This window comes from Setaria viridis, chromosome 9 (assembly GCF_005286985.2).
Source record: "Setaria viridis chromosome 9, Setaria_viridis_v4.0, whole genome shotgun sequence".
NCBI lineage: Eukaryota > Viridiplantae > Streptophyta > Magnoliopsida > Poales > Poaceae > Setaria > Setaria viridis.
Genome location: NC_048271.2, coordinates 49,147,109 through 49,164,597, shown reverse-complemented (window position 1 = coordinate 49,164,597; position 17,489 = coordinate 49,147,109). Strand labels below are relative to the sequence as shown.

The window sequence follows — 17,489 nt, the reverse complement described above, 5'->3', positions numbered from 1 at the left end:
CAGGTGGAATCAAATCAATTCATGTGCAATAGCCAGCTTCTTTTTCACATAATCATAATGGATCATCAGTTTAGGAACCTGAAAGTACATTTAGCTTTGAAATAAGCAAAATAATGCCAATTCGGACATGCATTAAAAGACAGACCATATACTGTCTCGAAAAGAAACAGAAGAAACTATCATATTTTTAATGACCTCAATGCAACAAGTAAGCTTTATCTTTTTGAACCTACTGTCAGAAAAAAAAATCACATGAACGTGATGGATATTCCAGTTGGACTTGGGATCTCAGACAAACCAAGCTTACCTTCTGATCAATGTGAGCTGTGTAACCATACTGGAGAAATCAAGCAAGGTTGTCGACAGCATCTGTTGGAGCCACAAGTGCTAAGCAGAGGTCAGCTGGAGAGGTTTCCGCTGTTTCGGTGTTGGGAGGGATGTGATCTGCGTCCTTGCAGCAATAGAGCTTCAAAGTTTATGCAGCTAATGATGCTGATTAGTGTTTACTGTTCACATCATCGACCATACAAGAAGATACACTTCCAGTTTTTCACCTTAATCCCACACTACCTTTGTTTGTTGACCTGGTACAAACCATCTTTTTCATATGCCCTTTTTTACCCATTAGACACTCAATATTTTTTAAGGCCACAAATTAAAATAAAAACGCATGGATGATTAGAGAAAGTATAGTGCCCAGAAAATTACATTTCATTTGGAAATGTCTTGCTGAATAGTACTGATAATTATATATTCCCGTGCATTTATTCAAGCAACATGAATTTTGTAAGTTAAATTCACATAATAAAGGTACTGAAAGATAAGCTGTGATTTTTTGTACTTCAACGTGGAATGCTAAATAAGCACGATTTGCAAGCTGACATGGACACACAACCTGCAATCATGACAAACTCAAATGACCACAACAAAGTAGTGATAGAAAAGAGAAGTGCATGCCTTGGATTCCTGCCGCAGACAACATGATAGAAATCCTTTTTAGTTTTCACTCTAGAACTGCTTGCCTGTCCTGACTATCTAATAGGAATATAGGATGCATTATTGCAAAATGGACTGCCATGTATATAGTGTGATTTTCTTGGGAGCGAATAGAGGAGAACTGCGTGGGAAGCTGATTGACAGTCATGTCACTTCTTAGCATGAGCCAAGGGGTAATAGCTTCTGTGACTGTTGTTCCTAAGATTTGTTGGGACGGTAGAAACTGACACTTTAAAGAAGTAGTGGCATATCATTGCTTGCAAGCTTCCTGAACATCTCTGTTCCACAGGTTCTTGTTCAGTTGGAAGATGATAGGCAGGTATAATTGAGCAGACAAATGCTGAATGTTCTCGTATAAGTTAGTGCTAGATGTCCACCCATTAATCCATTATACGCATCTGCTTCACAAAAGTTGAATAACAATTGAAAGCTGATAATTGATTTATGTACTTCTGTTTAGTCTTTCTGATAGATTGCTTTTGCAAGTGCTTACGCCTAGGTAGGCTTTTATTTTCTTTTTGACTCTGTTAGAACCCAGATGCTGCAATTCTGTGACAGATTCGATCCACATAGCTATCATCCTTTCAATCCAATCAGGCACAAGTTGACGACAGGTGAATTGAGGCTTTGTGCTTGAAAGAGCAAAGATCCTTTCTCTTCAATAGTCACGCTTGACTCAACAGCCCGTGTATATGATAATCCTAAATCCTCTACCAATAATCCCCACATGAGCAAGCTCCTTGTACTATATGGTGGATCCTATTGGTGTCTTTGAGGATAATCTCTCTACTGGTGATTGTTGAGATCAGCTTTGCAGCAAAATGGCAATCACCACATGTTCTGAGATTCATAGTTACCCTGATAGGTGTCCCTGGACTAGTGTTTATTAGGAGAAATGCAATAGCCAATTTCTCACTGTGAACTGAAAGATGACCCTCCTTGTCTTCTTCTTCAACATCATGAAGTGTGGCCTCCACCTCTGGGTTATAACCCATTCCCCTAATTCTTCCCAATAGCTCATCCAATTTCTGATAGATCATTTCAGATTGTGGGTGATATCTATCACCAATATGAAATGTGTGAACCCGATCCCCTAGCTCAACAATGCTAGCACCAGGCAATTTCTTGATACCCTTGTTTGCCATGACACTTCTCACCGAGGTAACATCAGCCCATCTCCCAGCCCTAGCATACATATTAGATAATAGCACATAATATCCTGTTTGTTCAGGTACCAATCGGAATAAACTGTCTGCTGCCACAACCCCAATGTCCATATTAGAGTGAATTCGACAAGCTTGTAATAAGGCTCCCCAGACTCTTTCATTTGGCTCAATAGGCATTGTCGTGATGAAATCATATGCCTCACTTATACAACCAGCGCGGCCAAGAAGGTCCACCATGCAAGTATAGTGCTCTGCTTTAGGAGTTATGTGATACCTGGATGTCATAGAACCGAAGTAACGCTTTCCAACATCCAAAAGACCAGCATGGCTGCATGCTGCGAGAACAGCAACGAAGGCAATAGAGTCAGGTTCCAGACCCTGTCCTAGCATCTTCTCAAAAAGATCAACAGCCTCTCTTCCATGACCATGCTTGCCATAAGCAGATATGATTGAAGTCCACGATATCACATCCCGTGCACTCATGGAATCAAAGACCTCCCTAGCATCCTTCAAACATCCACAGTTAGCATACATGTCCAATAGAGCATTTTCAAGCAACAAGTTAGGGAGCATCATTTTCCTCTTGATATTCTCATGGATCCGTTTTCCCACCGAAAATGCTGAGAGCTCCCCACATGGAGGAAGAACTGTTGCCAGAGTCACTGAATCAGGTTTGACCCCAATCCCGTCCTTTTCCATCCTCAAGAACAGTTCAACAGCCTTAACATGGTACCCATTGTTAGCATATATAGCGAGCATTGCATTCCAAGAAATAAGTTCTTTAAACTGCATCTCGTCAAATGCTTTCCTGACGAATAATATGTCCTCTGCCTTGGCATTCCCCATAGCTGGCAAGATGCTTGCCATTGTACCGGCATCGGGGATTGAACACTGCAGTGCCACAAACTCCTTGAAAACCTCCACCGCACGTTCAAACAAACCCGCGCGAGCGAACCCAGAGATCATGGCGTTCCAGGAGACGACGTCCCGGTGCTGCATTCCGTCGAACACCCTGTACGCGTCCTCCGGGCGGCCGCACCGTGCGTACATGCTGATCGCCGAGTGCGCCACGTAGCGGTTCGCGTCAAGGCCGAGCTTGGCGACGGCGGAGTGGATCTGGAGGCCGAGGAGGAGTTCCTTCGACGCCGCGCACGACTTGAGCGCGAGCGGGTAGGTGTAGTGGTCGGGGAAGCAGGCGGGGCCCCGCGGCCGCATGGAGACGAAGAGGCGGAGCGCGTCGCGGTGGAGTGATGCGGCGGTGAGCGCGCGGATGAGGACGTTGAAGCAGACGGCGGTGGTGGTGGTGCCGCCGCGATCGAGGGGGCAGGAAGACTCGAGCACGGCGTGGGCTGCGGGGAGCGCGGAGCAAGCGGCGTAGGCCTGGATGAGCTTGACGCGGGCGGGCGCGGCGTAGGGATGGGATGGGTGGAGCAGCAGAAGGAGGCGAGCGTGCGCGGCGCGAAGGGACGGGAGGTGAGCGGGCGCGCGGCAGGCGGCCACGAGGCGGAGGAGGGCGTCGACGTCGCCGGTCGCAGGCAGGTGGCTCCGCGACGCGCGCATCGGATCGTTGGCCTTGACGGCTTGGCCGCGCGGCGCGGGCAGCAATTTTTTTTGATCTGGGTGCGGGTGCGGCGCTGCTGGTGACACTTCCCGGCCGCGCGGCCGGTGCTCAAGGAGTGCGGAACTGATGAAGCAGCATCAGAGATCAGAAATTTCTACCAAGAACACTCAGAATGTTGGTGAACTGTCCCCCATGTCATAAACCAAGCCTCTAAAGTTTACAGGATGTATAACATCGAATCATACGCGTGAAGTTTCAGAGTCATGTACAACAAAATGAACCCAACCAGGAGCAAAAAAAGGGAAAATAAGAGATCAAAATCAATTATGTCAACAGTCGCAAACAACTCACACAGAGCTTCCTAGTTAACTGAACACCAGATTACATTACAGGCACAATGGAACCGTCAGCGTGGTCAGCTCATTTCTTCTTTTGCCTGGTAATTGATTCTTTGGCCACAGCATGCGCTGCTTGGCTGACGATCGATGACTTTTTCATATTTCCCTTGGGGTCAAGTGCTTTCCTAATCTTGAACACAGCCCACGCTGCTCCGAGAGCATTTCCTGTAGCGTGGAGGTAATTCTGTGTGGCCTCCCCTGCTTGCTCACCGTATCTGCAAAAGGTCAAAACATTAGTGTCAACGATGTAGCTGTATTGAAAGTATGATCTTGGTCAAATAATTGCCATATAACACCCCGGAAAAGATATTTTCAGGTAGCAGCTGTTGCATAACTCAAAACAAAATATCAAAAAACAGAAGGTACATTTCCTGTTTCCGAACGCCTTCTCATAGGAGTGGTGCTTTCTAATCATTGCTGCCATGCTATTTTTCTTAGAACATCTTTTATTTGCTCATTTTGTAGTTCCAGTATATGCTAATACTGAAGACGTTTCTATTTGAATTTGATCTTCTCAAAGAATACTTACAACCATATGGAACTTGCGGATTTCGAAAAGAATATGATACATCATATGGAACTTTCTGCTGAAGTGCTAACTTTGGTAGAACATTGCATGGAGAGTTTGCTAACAAAAAAAGGTTGCAGTTACATAGTTTGAGAAAAAGGGGACTGCTTAACCTCAATAAAAAACTGCAGAGCCTAAAAAGTTATGCGATTGCACTGTATGTTACCTGTGTGTTACAACAGAAGTTGTCACAACTGATGATGTCTGCATCACATTCTTGCCCGACACCTCAACGGCATCCCATACTTTACCTGAACATCAAATAAGCAGTAAATTAACCAATCATAACATGCAATGCAGCAAAAACTGAACATTGTGAAGTGGTGTCAATTCCAAATCCCTATATGAGATCAATCCTATCTGCTGGTTTTATAACTCATCATAGATTCAATCCCTCCAGAAGCATACAGACCAGGATGGTGTCAATTCCAAATCCCTATATGAGATCAATCCTATCTGCTGGTTTTGTAACTCATCATAGATTCAATCCCTCCAGAAGCATACAGACCAGCACGAAAGATGAAGCAAATCTTAAAGAAAGGTAAAGCAGACATACCAAATCCATCAAGTGAAGCAAGAATGACTTCGCCAGGCATCAACTTGAAGAACTTCTGTGCTGGTTTGGAGTTCATCACAGTGCTTGTGACAAAGCCTGTGACCTTCAGAACGCCAGACAGGATTGAATTTGCCACCCTGTTGGACATCTTTGTAACCCTCCTAGCCCTGAGAAAGAAGACAGAATCATAAGCAACAGGAAGGGGGACACAGAATTGGTTACCATAGTGATTTAATAGCAACGGACACCAATCAACTGAAAGAGATGGCAATAACAGATGCTGCTGTATAACTTCTACATATGCATGTTGATAACAAGTGACATGCTTGACTGAACAGTCAGTCTAGCATACTAGTTAGATGCTCCGATAAGAATCCTGGTTTGCATCTCGCTCACAAGCATTTGCTACCATTTTTCAATACGATCATAGCGGGCAACATCAGGCAGGAAAATATCAGTGGTCGTTATCAAGAAATGCTAGGTGCCTTCACAATATGATGCAAATATGTAAATGATAGATGCTGAATGGCGAACGTAAAGCAGGCAATGGCTAAGTTCAGGGTTAATTTCCCACCAATCAACTAATAAGGATGGATGGCAACCCTCTGAAGAAATAATTGACATGATTATATACGAATGGGACATTTACTTGGCATTTGGAAAAAGGAAAAAAAAAAGGTGAAGGGAATTCCATCTAAGAAACATTTACTATGTGAGAGCTATTTGTAAGTTGTCTGATCCTACCACAACATACAAGATTAACAGTAAGGCAATTCAAATCCTATCTAAGATAACTCATGTACTGTCTAAAATGCTGCAATCTAACAAGAACGGTCGCATTCTAAATTAAATGGATAATCTACTTCAATAAATAGATTCCATATTTGTAAGTCTTCCCCTTTTAGGGGAAACCGGCGCAAACGAATGAAATTAACAGTTAGCCGTGATAAATGCGAGTGGTAGTAAGATTATTCACCATCCTACCTCTTCATCCTCCTGAGGGTGCTGGGCTTCACCTGCGTCGGCTTCGCGCTGGGCCCCACGCTCTTCTTCACTACATTTTCTCCACGGCGCAGGCCCTCCGCCGTGATGTCGCCGCACCAGATGATGCCCCTCACTAGCTGCCCCGAGCCTCGCGCAATCAGCCTCGCCACCGACGAGCTGTAGTCGTCCACGTTCGGCGCGATCGTCGTCCAGAACGCCGCCGACTTCTCCTCCACAACCTCCTTCTTATCCCCGACAGCCTCCTCAGGCGTGATCTCGGCCACCGCCCTCGAGTCCATCACCTCCAACTTCTCCTTCGCCGCCGCCTCCACCTGCTTCACCGAGAAGGTGGTGTACTCCTCCAGGGCCCTGTCCAGCTCCTCCAACACCTTCTCCTGCCCCTTTCCAGCGACCGTGAGGCCGTAGCTCAGCGCCGCCTCCGCCTCGTCCGCGCCCTCGTCGCCTTCCTCCTTGTCGTCCGGGTGGTCCGTGTGCGGGACATGGAGCGAGAAGAAGTAGTGCGCGGCGTCGAGCTTGACCGCCGCGACGTCGCGGGTGAGCGGCCACTGGACGGGCTCGTGCTCGGCTCCATCGCCGCCGGACCGCCCGCTGCTGAACAGGCGGAAGAGGCCGCGGCGGTGGTGGGGCTTCTCGGGGGTCAGGCGCGCGAGGACGGCGACGGAGTGGTCCCCCTGGCGGAGGCGCACGACGGAGAGCGTGCCCGCGCCGAGGTCGAGGCTGCGGTCGGGGTCGACGAGGTGGAGCTGCGCGCCCGGGACCGTGACGATGGTCTCCTCGGTGGTTGGAGGCGGCGGCGCGGCTTCCTCTTCGGCCGTCTCCGGGAAGAGGTTCTCGGCGAGCTTGTTGGGGTCGACGGTGGGGTAGAGGGAACTGCCGGTGGAGGTGGAGGTGGTGGGCGCGGAGTAGAAGGGGGTGTTGAGATCAGGGTGGGACTGGTTCACCTCGGGGTAGAGGCTCTGCTTGGCATTCGAGGAAGCGGAAGCCATGGCGGACTTGCTGGTGGTCGGTTGCGCCTAGCTTTTGCTGATCGAACTCAATCGAGAGAAGGAAGTGGGGAGACGGAAATGGGAGGGGTGGGATTTTAATACGGGAGGAGCGAGCTGGTGAAGGCGACGGTTGATTCGCTGTGGCGTGGCGCTCAGGGACGCGGAGATCTTCTGCTGGTCGGCTGGCTGGTGCCGCGAACCTGCGGCGGTTGCCCAAACCGGAGCACACGCGGCTCGGCTGCCTCCTCGTTTGCCGCGGGCACAGGTTGGGGTGCGGAGTTGGCGGAAGTAATGGATTCGGCGGAATCGATAAGACGAGAAGACTTTGGAAGAAAGGAACCGAGGGAGCGACGCGTAGACGTCGCGGGGAACGGGGGAAGGGCTCGGGGGACAACTCACCGGACACGGAGGCGCAAGCTAACGAGCTGGAGGCGAAGCAAAGACGAACTGGCTTCGGCTCAGTTGGGAACGTGACGAACCTGTCCGCACAGCGGGTACCAGGTGCCCGCCGCCTGTTGGAGAAGAAGTAACTGCCCTTGCCTGTTCCGTCCGCCGCGTCGCCGACAGCAAACGGCTCTCGACCTCGAGAGGTTCGTTTCGGGCGTCCAGGGCGTCCAGAGCTGGTCGGCCGGGGATGGCTCGTGGTAGTGGTTGCCTCGAATCGACAAATGACGGTGCGGTGATTGTCCGTGTCACGTGGGAACACGAGATGAGGAAGTTCTCGACCGGGGATGTCCAGCCTTTTTATCCCGGTTAATACTGGACTCATGACTAAAGTGATTTTAATACCAGGTTAAAAATATGTCACTAAAGGTCACCGCGCAGGGGGACTAAATCCCTCTTTAGTCCCGATTATAACACTAAAAAAAATCCCACCAACACTGCCTCTTTTTGTCCCGGTTGGAAATTCCAACCGGGACAAAACGCCGCTCGTCCTACGCTTCGCGCATGCAGGCGCCTCCCACCCTTCCTCCCTCCGCGCGTGCACCTCCCACCCTTTATCTCTCCTCCTCTACTCCTCTCTGCTCTCTGCCCCTCCTTCTCTGCTGACCCTCCCCTTCCCCCCTCTGCTCGCCCTCACTGGCAGTGAGGAGCGGCAGCAGCGCGAGGGCAGGGTGAGCGGTGGGCGTGGGCAGGGCGAGCGGCGGCGGCGGGCGGGTGGCGGGCGCAGGCGTGGGCGGAGCGGCGTCGGAGCAGCGGCGGGGCGGCGGTGGGCGGCCTACACGGGCGAGCAGGAGGGTGGCTAGGTGGCGTGCGGGCGGCCGACGCGGGTTTTTATAATTTTTTTTGAAAACTTTTTAGTTCTGGTTGGTAACACCAACCTGAACTGAAGGGGATCTTTAGTCCGAGTAAATGACCCGGGACTAAAGGACCCCCTCTGTCTCGAGGATTTTCGGGATTATTGACCTCTACCAACCGGGACTAAAGGTTCGTTTTCTACCAGTGTAGCATAGTTGTATTTGCTGCTCTCGCTAAGTAAAGCACGACAAGGGGAATCAGCAGTTCTATAGCGCCATAGATGGCATAGCAGAGCTATGACAACATTCGGTCATTGCAAAAAGTAGGTGATATACGGCCTGTTCGGGTGCTGCAGCTTGTGCTGCTGCTGCAGCTGGAACAGCCGATACACAGCCGCTACAACACCTATGTTGACAAAGAAGGCTAAGGATATGTTTGGATATGCTATCGTTAAACTTTAGTAAGTGCTAAAGTTTAGCACTTCCATCAGCACTTCCGTTTGGAGACATAGCTAATAGATAAAGCTGAAGTTCATGAAATGTCACTTTTACCCTTTATCTCCTCACATTTTTCTTCTCTCTCCACCTTTATTTTTTCACAAGCCATTAGCACTCATTAACTCCTCCCATCAGCTAATGCTTTTTGCACTTTTTAGGGATGGCTAAAGTTTAACCCTCTCATTTGGATGTGCTAATGCATAAAGGTGCTAAACTTTAGCACTTTTAGCTATTAGCACCTGGATCCAAACTGCCCTAATCCACCACCTGCTCGCTAAGCTGCTTGTGCCAGCAGCCGAACGGCTGGTTGCCAGACGCAACTGCAGTTGCAACGGCTGTTAAGCTCAAGCGAGTAGGTCGATAGATTTGTTGCTTGTAAATGACCATTTTAGCAAAGACAATGTAAGTTACTTTGCCCTTAATTTCATTGTACGAATCAGGTAATGTCATGTATCACTTGAATCGGTCCTCTTCTCAATCCCTTGTTCTAAAGATGTTATGTGTACGTATATTCATTCTGGATCCGGCAGCCGCAGAGGATCCGCACCTCCTCGCCGCTCCGACGCGCGCAGTCTTGGAAGCCGCCTCCCCGGCTCCCCCTGCATTCCCCAGTTTCCTTCCCCGCCTGGCCGCCTAGACCCCGCCCAAAACCCCCAACTTCGCGCGGGGGCCGGGGAGCGAAACGAACCCCCAGCCTAACCATGTCGCCCTCCGGATTCACCGGTTCTATCTATCCCTAGGATCCTTGCAATTGACACGGCCTCCCGCCGCCGCCACCAATGGGGAAGCGGCCGCCGGTCGTCGTCCTCTCATCTTCCTCCGGCGAAGATGACGGCGGGGGGCGCCGCGGCCCTTCGGCGCGGAGGTCGAGGACGCCTGCGTCGGCGCCGGCGCGGGCGCAGTCTCAGGCAGCGAGCGGCTCCAGGAAAAAGCCGCGCCGCGAGAGCAGCGCGGGGAGGGGACGCCGCCGCGCCTCGGGACCCGCGCCGTTGGACTCCTTGAAGGTGATAATCACGACCTAGAGTTTGGTTTGGCGATTTTGCGGTTACAGAAGCTGTGCCGTGTGTAGCAGTGTGGTGTTCCGTTTGTTGTTAGGCCAACACAATGCTATCTATTTTGACTCGTCATTCGTGAAATTTGATGCTGAACTCGTAAATGGTTCTTAGTCAAGCCTAGGAATTCCTGGCGTCTGGTTTCATATGATGCATATTGATTGGTCAGTCTAGGCTGTCATTAAACATTAAGACATGGAATTTGTATAAATGTATGGTATGTCCTCAAGCATTTTAGCTCAAAGGCTGGCATCGGTCAAGAGGAAAAACACTGATTATTACATGATGCCTGTCCTGATTTGATCCTCATTTCTCCATATCTTTTTCATCTAAATAGCAAATGCAACATTGGTTCTATTTCAACGTCTTATAGTTCCTAAACCGATGTTCCGTCAGAATAAATATTAGTAATGAATGATCATTTCTGCTTCGGTTTTTTTATCTGTTGGTAATTTGGATGTGCGGTCTCTTTTGTGACTATTGATATGACTCACAAGCTGATTCTAGCTTGGCTACAACTGGAAGTGAAATGCTAGTTTAGCACGAACAGGGATAAAACATTCATTTAAATGAATTTCCTGTCTTACCTTGTTCTTAGTGTTATATGCCTTTTCTGTCTATTATCATCTGGACTTTCAGACTTTGAGCTGATCCTTCTGTGTAATTGATCACTGATATTTTCTTACCTTGTCTGAAAAGGCTGAATTTGATATGCTCTCAGAAGATTTTTCAGAATGTTTTGATGACTTGGGTATGTCAGGTATATTTACTTCACCTCTGTTCTTGTATAATTGTATTTTATTTCTTTAAAGTGGATTTTGAATTTGATATAACAGAACAAAATTATGAACATAGAGTTTTTTTTGAAAAACTTTCCAAATAGTGTGTATCCAATAAACATAATGTGTGTTGCTACTTGAGTGGGCTGCTGTTGGACACATTACTGTTTCTTTGTTTGTATGGTCTGGAAGTCTACATTGCACAATGTTCAAGTTACTCCATTCACCGTGTCGCCGTACTTTTATTGCACAGTTAAATCCTGTATACTGCTGAGAAACCAAGCAAAGTAGACTATGAGATATGAAACACAAAACAGAACCCAACGCCTAATTTGATATTTGCACCGGATTTAGTACCTTGCACTATACTGCTGCGGTTATACTTAGGCATAAATGTGGCTCATAATTGCTACATAATAAACAGTTTGCTTAAGAATTCTTGGAGATAAGATGGTATCTAGTAGTCTATGTTCTGGACTTCTGGTGATATAATCCCTTTGGCTTGGATATTGTCTTCTTTCTTTCTTTCTTTCTTTCTTTCCTGATTTGATCTGGTGACGTTCTGATGTCCACAGACCTTTGTGAATGTAAGGTTTCACTGTTTCGATTTCTTCTGCTGATTAGCCTACTTCTAGGCAGGATCCATACGGAAAACGAAAGAGCTTTGGGTTGACAAGTACAAACCCCACTCGTTAGCAGAGCTGGCTGTTCATAAAAAGAAGGTCGGTTCTTTTGTTATGAACTTACAAGTTACAACATATGTCATGCTGTACACCTTTAGTATCCTTTAAATTAGCTCATCCTTTGATAGCGTATAGCCGTATACTCAATCTATTATATTTCTTATTTTATGCTTCTTGCTTGATCCACAGTTTTTTTCTCCAAATGCCAATATATCAGGGTGTTGATGTATTATTTCAGTCTTTTCATAGTTTGTCACCATGCATGAGCAGTGAATAGGAATGAACTTCACATAACATTTTGCATAATCTATTTGTATAGGTCGAAGATGTAAAGAAATGGTTTGAAGAGAAGCTGACGGCACCAAAGGTGATTTTTCTTTCAATTGAAACAAATCCAGTTGTGAGTTAGCTTAGTGGAATATACTTGGATCATATGCAGATTCACTGAGGTCATGTATCTAAGTGTATAATCTCAATCTTTTCTGAAATAGTGGAAGTTTAGGTTATCAGCAAATTGTTGCTACAAGCCAGATAGAGCTATAGTATTTTGTTGTTTTTCCCTTTTGGTTACATGATAGTTCAAAATGCATTGGATGGGGACTTGGTCCCTGTGAAGAATTCCTCTGCTAGAGTAGAGGAGAAGCCATGCTATTGTGTATGCTTTTCCTGGCAGTGCAATTCAACTAGCATTGTGGGTTGTAATAATGTTGCAATCTGGTATCACCTCATGAGAGTATCTCATGAAAGCACATGAGTAATCAGGAACCTTTTTCTTAACATGTGAATGTTTAAATTGTTAGGGATCAAGTAAAGCTCTTGAGCGTTCCTTCAGTGACATAAGAAGCGTGCATTGATAGAATTATATAATTTTGAATCACAAAATTATTGATCAATCTTTATTACTGCTGTATGCAGTTCAAAATTACCAAATATCAACTCTGCTAAGCTACTTTTATCTGTTTCTATTTTATATATATTTCAACTTTGGTAGATATACTAATAGTGCAAAGACAATTTTGCAGCAAACAGTTGGACGATGGACTCTTGTCCTAACTGGGCAAACTGGCGTTGGAAAATCAGTATGTCCTTCCCTCACACTTCTGTCTCTGAAATTTTTGTAACCAAATGATGAAATCGAGTTTGGGCTCATTGTCATTAAGTTCAGTAGTTAGTTAGTTGACTACACTTGTTTGATCCCTAGTTGGCCAGATGTGTTTTGGTGCATAATGAACCCCAGACAGCGTGACATAACATGTTAACATCTCTAAATTATTCACCTTGTCATAGGTAAGAATTTGATCAAGTTAAGGCTGGATTTTTTTATTAAAAAATAATGGCACAGCTCAATTTCTAACAATATCCTGGTTACTAGTATCTCAAAATTAAATTACTTACTTCATTTGTGTTTCTGCTATGATCTTTCTTCTAGAGGGCATGGTTGATTTATGTGTTAAGTATGCTATACTTGTGGAGAACTTGGTTCTGTTGCTCTGGAACTGTATTTAGCTAGTTAATTTTATCGCAGGCAACTGTGAAAGCGATTGCTGAAGACCTTGGAGTGGACTTATGTGAGTGGACAACTCCAGTGCCAACACTGTGGGCTGAACATGTTCATGCTAATTCAGGTAGTCTTCTTGTTGTCTTATTCTTTCTTTATTTGTTGCAATTTTGGAGAACTGATGGAAGTATGGATGAACTCCACATCCACACTTCTGTCATGCTCATGAATTATAATCCCTGGTACTCTGGCACATTGTCAAAGCATTCCAATTGCCAGAACTTTTCTCTCAAATATTTTATTATTTTTGTTCAATGATCAATTGAAGGATTACGCTATATATCCAAGCTGGAAGAATTCGAAAACTTTGTGGAGAAGATAAGGAAATATGCAATGCTTCGTCCAACCAGCGTCACATCCCAAAGAAAGCTTAATATTATTCTGATTGATGACATCCCTGTAACAAGTGGAAATGCTGCTTTTGCAAGACTAGGAAAATGCTTAACTGGTTTGATTCATAGCACACAAGTACCAACTGTCATTTCACTTACTCACTATCACAAAAGTGAGAGTAATGATACTGCAATGTGGAACTCTAAGGACCTTGAGTCCTTACTTCAAGATGCTGGTGCTCATAAGGTAAAAAGATCAAATGCTGACAGATTTTATGATGATGGCTAAGTTTTTTCTTAAATTGCTTGTTTCTCATAAGGCACAACCAATTTCTTGCAGATTGCTTTCAATCCAGTAACCACAAATTCGATCAAGAAAATTCTTATGCGAATATGCAAAGAAGAAAGATATGATGCATCTGAAGAACTACTGCATCAAATAGCAATATCCAGTGGAGGTGACATCAGACATGCAATAATGTCTCTTCAATACTATTGCCTTGATCCTAGAAGGCATAGTTCTGCACTGGCAACAAATGGTACTCGTGCTGGTTCAAAGAGCCGTGATTCTCTGGTTCCACGGCAGGAGAGCTATGGCCTCAGCAGTGCACTATCCTCTCCATGTGGAAGAGATGAGACACTTACACTATTTCATGCATTGGGGAAATTTTTGCACAATAAGAGGGAAATTAATGGTGATGTTGATATCGGTATGTAAGAACTAAGCACTGTCTCAGTATTTCACCCTATCAACAATTCACTTCAGAAAGTACTTAATTTTGCAAGCAAATATTTCTCGTGTCTTTGTGTTGTGGTACCGCCATGTACACTCTTTCATTCAAATCTATAATTCTGAGGGTAATGTTGCGTGTGAATATATTCTGGGACCTTTTTTTTTGTTGACTTGTTGTGTATTGAGTTGTAACTTTGAACTGTTCGCGCATTTTTGCCCACTATTTTTCATTTTGTTCATTATCAATTGTTTATTAATCAATGGCTGTGTGTCCTTTTCAGTTCATTGGATCTAATTTGAACATATAGATTCCCCATTATAGTTTATAACCTGCTTGGAATGTAGGAATTTCACAAGAAATAAATTTGATTCCGGCGAGACTAGGGAGTGCATTTCTGCCCCTGTTTAGGATTTACATTGGGTTTGTTTACTATGATACCGTCATTTAGTAATCCAACAATTTACTTTTCAAATTCATGTGTAGTGAAATTAGTGCTTTCTTTAAATTCATTTACTCCGATTCATTGTCTGATACTTACTAGATATCCATACTCTTGACTTGCCGTATTTTCAGTTAGTGCCCTGTGAACTGTGATTACACGACACTACAATTATATGCTCTGCCTCCTATTTGGACTGACTACTAGTTTGTTATTGGACTAATGATTGCAATACTGTATTTCAACATCCTTAGGAGGGTTTTTTTTCTTCATCATTTATGTTTATACTTTTGTCTTCTCCTCTCTGAAATTTATTTCATCCCAGACCTGGATCCATTCCCTCTTAAAGAAAAGCTAAGAAGAAATTCACTCAAAATGGATGTTCCTGAAAAGATTCTTTCACAAGCACACGGAAAAGTACGGACAGTCGCAGATTTTCTTTATGAAAATGGTGAGTAACTGTTGATCATAAAGGAGTACAGAATACCATATACTTTACCTGTGTTTGCCTCCCATGATGTAGTTCTCTCATACATGTTAATGGGTGTACTTAATGTATGTTGGGGACAGCATTATTTCTTTCTTTCTTAAGTTTTCTGCTGCTGTGCTGATTTGCGAAGCTGTATTCTTGAGCTTCCAATATTATTATTGCAGATGAAGTGGATCATTTGAAAATACTGCTTTAATCAAGCATTATATTATTTTTTGCTTATTTAATGCATCATGACCGCAGTATCACATTAGAATGTTATTCCCAATCTTAGTCTGGGGCAGTGCTGTCATGATCAGATGGATTAAATGAATGGATCATTTCACACTATTCAGGCTCAGTGTCAACTATGATATTCATGCTGCTTTGTATGTCTTGGTTTTTGAGCGGTAATTTATCAGTTTTTCACCTCGTTTAACTTTTGTCAGCATTTTGTTCTGATGGACTAATCAGTTGGACCGATGAGCATTGATAGAACTAACAAACTACTGAACTAACAAAGTGTACAGGACACTCCATTAGCATTTCTACAGCAGATTAACCTACGACTGGTGGCCCTGGAATTCTTCACACGCTGCTAATGCCTGCTACTACTGTTACTAGGCTGCTACTGTTGGCCCTGTTTTTCCAGAGTGGGCTACCCAAAAGTCTTGGCTTTGTGGCTTTTGCTTCCTTGATATTTTGGGTCTTCCTCTAGTCTTTTAGGATTAGCCAAGTCTATAATGTGCATCATCAAACTAGGTGGGTAGTTGAAAGGACAGATGGTCTTTTAATTGAATACAAAATAACTGTGCATGGATTCACAGGCTAACAAACTACTGAACTGTATGTTGCATAAAGTTGGTGTATTCGCCTTGGATATTGTTAAAGCTTCTTTTCTTTTAATGTGCTTTTATTTGGCGGAAGTAGCAAATGGGCAGAACAATTTGCAGTAATATGTGATGATAAGCATCTCTTGGGGCTACTGTATTCAAAATGGGCAGCTCATTTGTTTCTCTGCCATTGCTTTTTATCGATTCATACTTGTTCTTTTTTTTTTGAAGTGTTACTTTGCTTTGTCTAGCCTACCCCAACTTGCTTGGGACTGAAAGGCAATGTTGTTGTCGTTGTTGTAATTTGCTTTGTCATATTTGAACCAGGGGTAAGTATGGTTTTTGAAGCCGATGCTTCCTCAAGGAAAATATGTACTCAACACCCAATTGTTCACTCATTATTTAAATGAATTAACTAATAGTGACATCTGATGTTTTGCAGTTCTTGATTTCATTGATAATGAAGCTGTTGATGATGCATGGGCTGTGGTATCATATTTGAGTGAGGCAGATTGTCTTCTTGCTGGCAGTCCAATCACATCATACAGCTCAGAAAACATGGCACAACTCATTGCTGCATCTGTTGCAGCACGAGGGGTTCTTTTTGGAAATGCTCATGTTGCTTCCTCGAGGTATTTTCACTGTCAACATAATTTTATATGGCAGAGTTAGGGATGTTTGTTTTTTTTACTATGATTCGGCATAAGCAGGTGGCATACTATCCGGAGCCCAAAGCTTTGGCAAACTGAGCAGTCATTTCGATCTAATAAGGTAAATTCAATAAACCATACAATGTTTTATGCAATTACCTAAATGAGGTACAGAATGCTTATTCAGTTCTCACCCAATTTCGTATACCATACGCAAACCTTTTCATGGTACTCAGAACTTGTCTCCCGAAGTCAATCTGTTCGTACATTCTTCTCGTTAACATTCAAATGTGCATGTTTCTACTTGTTTATTTAGTACGATGCTAAACTCTGAAGTCAATGGTTGTTCATAATTGTTCTGCTTTAGATCCTAGTTGATGGAATCACTGCAGTGATTATATTCAATTATATTCATTATCCTTATTAACCAGATGGTATATTATTTTTTTCAATTTGTTATGGAAAATGCAGGACCAGATTTTAAATGAAAGATTTGATTGTTCAAGTTCCTGTGGTTCCTGCAACTTCTCTGACTTGGTCACAGAATTCAGACCCTTGGAGAGATGGATTGGTCCTCGCAACAATGGGCCTATAAGCAGCTCATTGCATCATGGTGTAGGTGGCTCGCTCTTGGTCAATAAACTCGATGCTGATGGAAGTAACTATGAAGAGGAAGATGATGACGTGATAGAAGAATGCTAAAAGTTAGATCATGCACAGTGCATTATCCTATGAGCCGCCGACATGTCGTTGATGGATGCTGCATAGCTGATTTTGTAGTGGTTCAGTTGAAGATTAGAGCAGGCAATGCGGTAGGATAGCTCTCACCAAATGTTAGAGCAGGTGCCAATGCTGGATGTTCAATTTTGGCGAGCTGATTTATCATGTTCATAGCTACAAATGATGGCTGATCCTACAGAATCATTTATTCTAACATGTAAATCATCTGAACCGGTTTCCGTTTCCCTTCCACATCAGATTGTCTTGC

The 17,489-nt window shown here is 44.5% G+C and overlaps 3 protein-coding genes across 5 annotated transcripts; 1 reads left to right on the top strand and 2 right to left on the bottom strand.

Annotated features, from left to right (window-relative positions):
* Positions 1 to 934: 934 nt before the first annotated feature.
* On the bottom strand, positions 935 to 3,758 carry LOC117838340 (putative pentatricopeptide repeat-containing protein At3g49142). Its single transcript, XM_034718334.2, has one exon. It carries the CDS (start codon positions 3,720 to 3,722, stop codon positions 1,707 to 1,709), a length of 2,016 nt encoding a protein of 671 aa, XP_034574225.1. The 5' UTR covers positions 3,723 to 3,758; the 3' UTR covers positions 935 to 1,706.
* Positions 3,759 to 3,896: 138 nt separating this feature from the next.
* On the bottom strand, positions 3,897 to 7,453 carry LOC117838341 (protein EARLY-RESPONSIVE TO DEHYDRATION 7, chloroplastic). The gene is made up of 4 exons (XM_034718337.2): positions 6,230 to 7,453; positions 5,246 to 5,412; positions 4,856 to 4,940; positions 3,897 to 4,336 (listed from the first exon to the last, which is right to left on the bottom strand). The coding sequence occupies exons 1-4, from the start codon at positions 7,234 to 7,236 to the stop codon at positions 4,144 to 4,146; spliced, it is 1,452 nt and encodes a 483-aa protein (XP_034574228.1). The 5' UTR covers positions 7,237 to 7,453; the 3' UTR covers positions 3,897 to 4,143.
* Positions 7,454 to 9,506: 2,053 nt separating this feature from the next.
* On the top strand, positions 9,507 to 17,473 carry LOC117837458 (cell cycle checkpoint protein RAD17). 3 transcript variants are annotated; one of them, XM_034717087.2, is made up of 12 exons: positions 9,507 to 9,976; positions 10,724 to 10,784; positions 11,443 to 11,525; positions 11,806 to 11,853; positions 12,509 to 12,565; positions 13,012 to 13,111; positions 13,313 to 13,623; positions 13,717 to 14,086; positions 14,875 to 15,000; positions 16,294 to 16,483; positions 16,562 to 16,622; positions 16,973 to 17,473. In XM_034717087.2, exons 1-12 carry the CDS (start codon positions 9,752 to 9,754, stop codon positions 17,201 to 17,203), a joined length of 1,863 nt encoding a protein of 620 aa, XP_034572978.1. In that variant the 5' UTR covers positions 9,507 to 9,751; the 3' UTR covers positions 17,204 to 17,473. The 3 variants fall into 3 exon arrangements, with proteins under 3 accessions (XP_034572978.1, XP_034572981.1, XP_072147194.1); XM_034717090.2 differs by having other exon boundaries at positions 9,838 to 9,976; positions 11,439 to 11,525; XM_072291093.1 differs by lacking the exon at positions 9,507 to 9,976 and having other exon boundaries at positions 9,994 to 10,784; positions 11,439 to 11,525.
* Positions 17,474 to 17,489: the final 16 nt, after the last annotated feature.